A 10,718-nucleotide genomic window follows, 5' to 3' on the forward strand; every position below is an offset into this window, starting at 1 on the left:
AATGAAAGTAATACAATTCTTAAATGCCAACTTTTTCCTTAGCATATGACTACACAATGACATTATTGCTAATATATACGCTACTTTTATGGCTGTGAAGATAATAATAACAATAATCATAACATAAAAAGTTAGGTTAAAAAGAATATAAAATTAATTTTTTCTTAGTGTATTTGAAAATTCGTATTATTACTCAAATCTCAACAATTAAAAATTATTAGCTTGTGTAAAGTAACGATAATAGTATTTCCTTTATTACCTATATTGTAATAATTTGATGATAATGAAGCTGGACAATTATTTTTATTTGTAGTTTTTTGAAAAATATATGGTCCCCAGGACGACACTAATTAAAATATAACTATAAATATTACTATTTCAAGTTATTATAGCATTTTATTTTAAAATGAATTTTACGATGATCTAATTTTGAGATCAAACTTTTTTGTTTGTGACATTTCAAACTTTCATTTTTAAAATGTCACAAACAATATTATCTATATTAAAATAATATTAATAATGTTAAAAACATAAATAAGAACTAATTCCAGTCATGAATTGTACAGTATTATAGAATTATATAAGTATATAAAAATCATACTATGTTCAATATATTAGAATTTTTTGAAGAACAATTAAATGAAAAAACTAGTACTTATTTATAATTTTTGGGTGCTAAGTTGTGTGTGCGCTTTTGTTATTTACTTAAAATATATGCTTTGTAATTCACACCCCAAATCTCTATTAATTGAGTTTTGAGCTTTTCTAATTTATAAGCTCACCAATTACATTTTCAAATTTATGTGTATTCTTATTTTGTGAAGTTTATTTGACGGTTTTTTTTATTAATCATATATGATTGTCAGATTTTACATGGCCAAATTAACGAAGCCGGATTGACTCAAGGTAGTTATATTTATATTGCACCAATAAATGAGATTCAAAATGATAACTATGTATATTTAAACTACATATTAGACTTTTATGTAAACTCCGTTGTATCAGCTTACCTAATTATAAGTATTATAATGAATTTTTAATTAGTTTAAAATAATAATTTTTCAAAGCACTAATTTATAATAATAGATTGCAAATGCTGTGGAATATTTCTATCAAACTCATATTCTCAGAATACAAAAAATACCAATGCACAAAAAACCTAAAAATAACTTTCTAAACATTTTTGGGTAATTTTTGAACTAAATTCTGACACCACAAAAATTATTATTTTAACATACTACCAGAACGAAATAATTATATATAAATATAACTTGACCCTGTATTACCTTAATTTTAAGTTTGTAAAATTTAAGTTGCATATATGTTGTATTTTAACCCTTAAACAGTCGCGTGGGGGTCTAGCATACTCCCACATAAATAAAAACGGATGTATTATATTGCATAAAAGGTGTACATAGATATAAATTTAGAAGATGGTTTTTATAGTAATATTGAATCGATTTTCATAAATAAATACCTTCGAAAAAAAATATCTATCTAAAAATATCTAAGTATGACTTAAAATATCCATCAAAATTGAAATGGGTCATATTGACCCCCACGCGACTTGTAACGTTATAATTATTTTTTGGGCTTGTATTTTTTTCAAAATATTGTTTTATAGTAAATGCAATGTTATAATCGATATAATATTGTGGAATTGGAATTATGTGGATCTGCCACCGACTGTACAATTAAGTTTTAAAAATAAACAATCTATTGAGAATTTCCTCTACTCGATGATACGGAAAGAAATAAGAACAAAACATGTAATAAATACATCGCGTCGCAATGTGGACACATTGATTATTGGTAATCGATGTGCTACTACCAACGAATAATTGTATATACTCATATCATAATAATTAAATGTATTGCGATATTAATAATTAGGAAATTTAAGTCAGAAAAATGATTGTATAAATGTAAATACACATAAAACTAATAAATACAAGCCGTGTTTGAGCTCAAAGAAATACAAGAAAAATTAATTAAAATACATTTTGTATTAGTAAAAGCTTTTGTTTACAGTCTTTAAATAAGATTTTGCAGTTAAAATAATTTTTTACAAACCAAAATTTTTTAATGAAATTTTGAAAAATAAGTTTTTTTTTTTCGTTATATAATTTTTAATAATGCACATAATTTTGTAATTTATTTATTTTTTTATTTTGATTTTTGAATTTTCATCCATATTTATATATCATATGGTAACAAATAATGTCTTTGAATTAAAAAAAATGAACTTTTTTATACATATTTTATACTTTTTTAGAATTGGGTTCTGATAGACCCCCACGCGACTATGGACCTTAAAAATAGGTACGCGCCTGCTAAAGGGTTAAATGCTAAATCTTATAATAGTTATGTTATGGATGCAAGTATAAATTGATTTTATCAATAGCGAAGCTTTGAATAAAAAAAAACTTCAATTTTAGTTGGACGCTAAGTATATCAATATTCACTTAATTTGGCAAATAGTAAAATTACAACGTATGACATTTAAAAAATGCACGATGCACTGATTTCAAAATTAATTCCATTTAAGAAATATTTTGTAATAATAATCCTTAAAAAAAAAAATTAACATACAATTTTATTTATTATTGATATTTAAATTAATATAAACATTTGATTTGTTAAGGAATGACATAAAAACTAATTTGTAATTTTTATTTGTAATTAATTCCAAAAAAGTGAAATGACCTAGTTTTAATTTCAAAGTGGTTTTATGTTATTATTTTACGACTTTTTAAATCATTTAGATATGCTATAAATGTTTAATAAAATTTTAAGTCATTCAATATGTTTTCTTCTTTGTAACTTAATAATTATTTTTAAATAAGATAAAAATAGTTTTTCACTTTAACATTAATTATTCATAAAAGAACAAATGCTATTTTATTTAACAAAAGCTCTATATCCTTCAAATTATAAACAATAAATGTGTTTATTGTTTAAATGTATTACCTGTGATAATAAACATAAATACCGCCAACAAGAAATTGACAATATTAAAGAATTCCCAATTGAAGATTTTATGGCGGATCGTTTAATATGAATTTAACAAAGAGTATTAAACAAATGACTACCTTACTAATAATTCAAATTTGTGGATTATATGTGTACATTGGCCATTTTATAATTGGTTAAATTTTCAAAGTCTTGAGAAAATATTAACGAATTCTTGCTTTTCGAGGTCTGTGAATCCAGATAACATTTAAAGATTCATTCATTCATCAACTAGATCATGTTAATAATAGTGATCAAGCAAGTAAATAGCGCTTGGCATATTATTTGAGTGACTAATTCAAACAGGTCGATGTGATGCGGCGGTCTGGTTTCTGACACGACCTCCACAACACGATCGGCAAGACCTTCGACACTTTAGATAACTATAGATTTATATTGGGATGAAAAGGTTATTTTTGCAGCAATTTTTCTATTATAATTACTTATTCTTAATGTGGCAAGGCGACAAAACAGAAGGGGTTTTCTTCCAAGGAGCGGGTGGGAGTTTCCGGAGTCTACAAATTATTGTTCTACGTCTTGCATGTGTGTACACTTTATTTTTGCTCTTATCGACATTGTGTGTTTGTGCATAATACTCGTTTAATCACTCACCGCTATCACAGCTTCCGTTATAAGCGTTAAAATAATTAATCATATGCACATCTGTGATCGTATTATCTAATAATTGACTTGTATTAAATACTCGTGCGAATGTGAGTCTTCGTATTTGATCGATTCTTTAACGTCATTTCAAATGTTTTAATAGTTTTGTTATTGTTATTTCGTTAACGACAATTGAAGTGTCTTCTTCTTCCAACATATTATGCTAATATGCTGAGGTATACTTTAAAGTCTGGTGTTACGCTATCCAAACTGTCATCTAATACACCTCTTAGCCTCTGGTATTTTTTAAACGACTACATTATATAATAATCACTGGCGGATAGACCAACTGCTTGTTATCTTAAAGTAACTCAGTCAATAGTGAATTTTCAATTTTAGAATAATAGTTGTTATTTAAATTTCTTTTGCTAACAGAATAATTTAATTGAAGAGCTATAATATTTTATATTATCGATATAAATCATGATGGACGATTTGATTTCTATGCTATCAAACTCCAAGGGATCTAAAGGAGAACTTCGGAGATCCAGTTATACAGCAGTGTATATGAACACTGTAACTGGAAAATCCTCGAGACGACAAAGTTATAGTACAAACAGACGTAAGAGTTTGGATCCTGCAGCTGTTTTGGGGCGGAGCATTTTAAATGGCAGTCTTGTTGATCCACGGACGAGAAATTTCAGTAAGCATAATATTATATAACTTATATAATATAAGCATGAGCAATCAATCATATTAATTTAAACAGATCATTAAAAAATGACTAAGTTTATTGAACTTTTTTAATTTAATTTATTTTCTAAAACTAACTAATGGTACAATTAAATAGATTAACTTGTCATTTTATTAAATACATTGAAAAATAAACCATATATTGATAATTGAAAAAAAAATTATGACAAGAGTAAGTTTTATGTTTAACTTATTTTTACGTTTTAGGAACGTGTAATGATAAATACCAGAAACCAAAATATATGTGTATTATATATTTAGTATAAAGTAGGGGAATTAATTAATTCTTCATCAGACAAAGATCCGCTTGAATTTTTTGTCAATTTTTATTCATTCTTACGACTAGGGTGTACCTAGACAAGTTTTAGAGAAGAATTATAAAATTTTGGATCATTAACTAATTTTGTATTTTGGGGCGTGGTGTGCGTAGTGGATCATCTTCCGTTGTGCTATTTGTTATTAGTTCTCGGGTACATATTCATATGGGAAATTTTACAGTGACACACACCTTATCTTACCTCTTACTGGCTCTTTCAGCCATAATGATGTTGCGTCAAGCCGATAGCCGGTGTAAAAATCCTGTCAAATAAAGGTAAAGCAGACCTCAAACAGATGAGGTGGAAGATATGATGATAAACTAATTTGGTACTCTCTTTTTTGATAGATTTTTTTTATATACCAATATTAATAATGGTAGACCTTTGAGCGTATGATCAGTTAATAACATATAAAGAGTGTCCTACCATGTTCTGACATCTTTAATAACTTTTTATTCCAGTGAAAATTTTGGATTACTTTTTTTAAATATTTTTTACCCTTTTGGACTACCCTAAAAGTATTTTATTAATTATTTGTTGCTAATAAAAAAAAACAATTTTTTAAAATAACCAAACTTTTTTTTTGTAAAAAATGTTGGTGGTTCGATAACTACTTTAAGACAAGTACCTATTCTGTTACAAGAATTTAAATACATAGAGTGGATATGAATCGCAGGCAGAGTATATGTACACTAGTACGATCTGCACCCACATATCACAACAAATCACATAATTATTATGGGGATTGTTTGAAAATTTTCATTCATATGTTATAAATTAATAACTCTAATCAGCCGTTAATATGAAATCTTTGCACTCGTTTTTGAAATAAACAAGATAAATAAATTTCTTAGTATAATTAGTTAATTCTATAAGAAAAAAAAAGCCAAACACTTTATGAAGAGATGTAATCACCTCCACTAGATAATTATTTTAACCTAGTCGTTAAATTTTATATATTTCAAAAGGTCGTGCGTTTGTAGAAAATAAATGAATAGTTTTATGCTATACTTCTACAAACATTATTGAGATCTTTTTGTAATAAAGTAATATTTGTTTAAATATATTTAGAAATATGTTTATAGCTGCTATGATCGATATTTACGGTAAATCTTAGCCTTGTTTCAATATAGAATATATAATTTCCAAAACCTTGTTTGATAGCACTGTCATTATCATTTGGGGGAGAGAGTCAGTATTTATATTGGATATTAATGAGAATAATTCAATCATCTTGTAAAAATAATGAAACATAAATATTAAATATAGAATAAAATGGCATCAGAACTACTGATTAGATAATTATAAAGCAATACAAAAAAAATGTGGTAATACTTTTATAAAAAATTGTCTTCATAAAAATCAATATTACTCAAAAAAATATAACATTAAAATTCAATACATAAAAACCATTCCTTTTAATTAAAGATAGATGTATAGTCTTACACATTGTCGTTAGAAGATTTTGGCACACCAGTTCATAATTACTCCCCTGAAATCAGGAAAATTATATTCATTGTTTTACAGAAATTCTTTTTGGATGGAAAAAAAATTAATTTTGCTCTTTGAAAATAATTAACTACTCTACGCCTATGGTTATATATTTATTTTATTTTGTTTTTATTATTAATTTCAAAATTGGTTTTCAATTAATGATTTCTTAACCCTGAATGATAAAAACCAATTTCACTTATAGTTATCTGATTAATTTTATTTTTCTATTAGGAATATAAAATTTAGATCATGACTCAATTTAGTTTGAAAAATTACAGAAACCTAATTAAAAGTATAATTCTTAAGCATTTGTGAGCAAATATCAGGGTTAATGATATCAATTCTGATATTTGAAATCGAAATGAACTTTCATTTTTTATTCGAACTCATACTGCATAATCCAAAATTGAAACAGATTTTTCATATTTTGACAAATTTAGGATTTTTTTTTTTTAATTTATTAAAATTTTTAAATTGATAGATGAAAATAGTTTAGTACAATTTTATTACATTTTAAATTTGATTTACGAATCTAACTGAATTGATTGAATGTTATTAGTTCGAAAATTGTGCAATCTGTATAATTACTACTTATGATGTAAAAATAATATTATGTTCAAAATCATTAACAAATTATTTGCTCTCATTTTTGGCTATTCCTGGAACAAAATAAACCATTACTTAAAAAAAATTAACACATATACTTCTATAGCCTTAAAAAATATAGTCTCCGAGAATTTTTATATATATATAACAATTTCATTTCATAAATATATTTGATATTGTATCAAGCCCAAAATGGAAACGATTTGATACTTGTACTATTTTCCTTAAATATAATTATGACCAGAGAAATAATACAAAAAAAGGTTGTATTTAAAATGTGCTTTATTTAATCGGGAAGTAGTTTCCATGTACACGTTATAAATTTAATCGAGATATTGAACAAGGATAGCATCTATGCTTAGTTATATTCAAGGCAGTCAACAGCTATTAGAGTGAGACAATTGAACAGTTTTTTGAAGAACATGCATATATATATATATATATATATGAATTATATAATACCACAAAATTTTATAAAATTTTAATCCTTTTAGCTAGTCTTCTTTATTTTTCATGAGGGAATCAGTATATTTCACTTTATATTTAATGTACAATACTGTAAAACTTGATATTTTTTTATTTAGGTATAATAATAAAAGCAATTATATCCTAAAACAGTATTTTATAAACTACACAAATATACTTATTGCATCAATGTCAGACTAAAAGGTTTTTTTTTATTGCTTTTCGTATAGATATAAGCCTCTATCCATTATAGCTTATAATTATTATTTACCTGTTGATTTTTTTTTTTTCATTTAAATTGATAATTTGATACGAAATACTCCAGTCTTTGACCTTATGTTGGCAATTAATATTTCTGTGGCGAGAAACTTTTCTGTTAGAAACTAATACTACTAACAATTAGATTAGACTCATTGGTATTTTAGTGTTACAGTGGGGCGCCATGCTTATTTTTTATGCGACCTAATTTATCAGAGTTCAGTAAAATTAATTTGTTTTTCTTTTAAATTATACATAAACTTATTGGAATTAAAGTTATTCGCTTACAATAAGTTGTTAAAATATTTGTACAATATCACGCAATCTATTGTTTTTATATTTACACTAATCACGTGTGGTAAATTTATCGTTTGTTATTTTACAGAATTATTACAAATTGACTTTTTTACAAGGGTGATTTTATTTTGTAATTTTGTATTATAATCATAAATCTATGAAAAATTAAATACCATTAATACCATACTAATCATAGTTCTACAAAATTAATAAATACATCCAATGGGGTATTGGAAAAGATAAACTAGAAAAATTTTAATTTTTTAAAGACTAATAATTAATTTTTAGAATTGGTAAAATATAAATGTATCCATAGTCTATTTTTTATTTAGCTAAAATAACCTCCTAGAAAATTTAAAAGGTTACTTAAAATCAAATTGCCATTATAAAAAAAATTAGATCCTTTGTTTTTTGTTCGATGAATTACTGTTATGAATTTTTATAGATGCAACTAGAATATAATTTTTGGGGGTGCTAAATAAATTTTTCCATCAAATGAAAATAAAACATCTAAAGAAAATTCAAAATAATTTTTGATTTAATTTATTTTTAATTTAATTAATTTAATAATTTTTTAAACATATAATGACGTTTTAAAATCAAAAAGCCCAGCATAATGGAGTCGTGGCGAAATAGATGATTTTAAACAGTGATAACATCATTGCCATAAAAAAAACTTCTATGTGAATTTGCTGATTTTACTTCGTAATTTATTAGGGGTTTCCCGCGTTTGAGGGATTAATGGAATTTTGTTCAAACTATGGAGATAATATGTTAAGCTAGGTACGGCTTGGAATAATTTGACGTATGGTTAAGTAAAATAGCTTTTTTATGAAAAAGTGGAGAAACAAACATAAAAAAAAAAACACATATTGTAAAATTAAGACCTGCTTAGCTTACATTAAAGCTAAAAATTGTAATTTATCTTTTTTTATAAATATTAATCAATAAAATATAAGAAGTTCAACAAGTAGCTGTGAACTCCAACAAAACTGATAAATAATGTTTAACTACTGCGGCTCAACTTATTGCTAAATAATAGATATGATTTATTCGTTTTGATTAATAATAATTACCTATATGATATAACTTATAATTTATAAAAAAAGGAATCAAGTTAATTTTTATTAATGATAGGAATATAAGAAATTATTTCTTTTTTATAAAAACTATTCTATATATAACATAAATTCTCTACATTTTGAATGTAACTTTTGTTATAAGTATACTGTATGAGAAATCTAAGCAGATAAATTGTACGTATTCAAAAATACGTGTAGTATACGTACATATAAAAATTTAAATATTATTATCCAACACTTTTTTTTTTTGTTTTACTTGATAAAATGTTAATAAGTTAGGACTAAAATTTTAAAAATACGTTAAAAGTTTTCCAAACATAAAACAAACAAAATATTGAATATATTGAGATTAATAACAATTAATAATTCTTTTAATACTCGTGTGTTACAAATTTTCTCTCTGGTAATAATTTTGATGAGAGTATTATTTTATTGTATCACATACCTACCATGATAAATTTTATGATCTTAAAATAAGACATTTTACGCGAGACTAAAAAATCCTGCTGACTATTCAGTCAAAGTTCGAAATGAAAAGCGTTTGTTAAAATAATATTATGAATTATCGCCAATCAACTTTAAAACAACAATTATAAAATAACACGTGTGTAAATTTCATTTTGAACTAATATTTGACTTATTAATAGTTAAACAAATATTTTAATCTATTAATATTTGGTAACATTTACAGAACAATATTTCATTTAAATAAAGATTTTAGATTTATATATTATGAAATAATTTTAAAGTATTAAATTATTCTCTTAAAAATTATAGTCTATATATATTTGACATGATATGAGTTCAAATATTATACTACTTGTCTTCTAGTTTAATGAGTTTAAATATTGATTATTACCATTATTTCAGAAATTAGTAGTCTCATTTAAAGTGTTTGAAAAGAGACAAAAATCTGGTTAAAAATAGTACAGATATAAGAAATTATTTTCAATTAATAAATTTTAATTACTTTTTGAGTTACTAAACTAATATCTTGATGGTACGATAAAAGTCATCGTATAAAAAAAACTCAATGATCGTTCAATAAAACTATATTATTAAAGGTTCCAGTACTTGTATTTTTTTTTTTTTTTAATAAAAATACCTATTATAGTTTGGTTTTTAAATATAAAAAAGATTTCGGTCCAAAAACTCATTATTTGTCAAATAAAAGTTTTTAAACACAATTTTAATAAATTTGACTATGTCATAAATACATATACTGATATTATTAAATTTTACAGTGTGTCATACATTTTGTGAAAATTATAACTTAACAATTTTTACAGTATGAATTTTTATCAAATTATAAAGAGATTAAAATAAAATATATAAAAAAAATTTAGTTTTAAAAAATAGGAAATAATTAGAATCTTTAAAATGATCCAATTTTTTAAATAAATACGGAACTTGAAAAAAAAAACTTCATGTTTTAATAAAAATTCCATTAAATTTTCATATATATTATTAGTGTCAAAAGTAATTTGCATTTTTCTATGACATTATAAAGTACATGAAATATATATAATTTTTTTAGTACTTTTTATCTAGATCGGCCCTATAGTAACTTATAAAATATAATAACAGGTAAAAAAACGGTAGCACAGTGGGGTCGCGGCATAGTGGAGACATTGCATAGTTGGGTTCAGTCTAGATTTAATCTGACAGTGATTAAAATCACTATCATAAGAAACGCTTCGATGCAAATCTGTAGATAGTGTTTAATTTTAAAAAATTGATGGATAATTGCAAAAGCAACATCAACTTCTATTAAAATAAAATACAAAACCCATAATTATCATACAAAAATAGTATATTTTTCAATATGGTA

General features: G+C 24.4%; 1 protein-coding gene across 1 annotated transcript in view; it reads left to right on the forward strand.

Annotated features, from left to right (window-relative positions):
- Window positions 1–3,602: 3,602 nt before the first annotated feature.
- Window positions 3,603–10,718, forward strand: part of LOC126898977 (scavenger receptor class B member 1-like) — a 33,611-nt gene continuing 26,495 nt past the window's right edge. The window contains exons 1-2 of the mRNA XM_050673417.1: window positions 3,603–3,981; window positions 4,051–4,318. Coding sequence (XP_050529374.1) covers window positions 4,099–4,318 — 220 coding nt within the window. The 5' untranslated portion in view covers window positions 3,603–3,981; window positions 4,051–4,098. The remainder of the gene's footprint in view (window positions 3,982–4,050; window positions 4,319–10,718) is intronic.

This window comes from Daktulosphaira vitifoliae, unplaced genomic scaffold (genome assembly GCF_025091365.1).
Source record: "Daktulosphaira vitifoliae isolate Bord-2020 unplaced genomic scaffold, ASM2509136v1 Scaffold_2, whole genome shotgun sequence".
NCBI classification, from domain to species: domain Eukaryota; kingdom Metazoa; phylum Arthropoda; class Insecta; order Hemiptera; family Phylloxeridae; genus Daktulosphaira; species Daktulosphaira vitifoliae.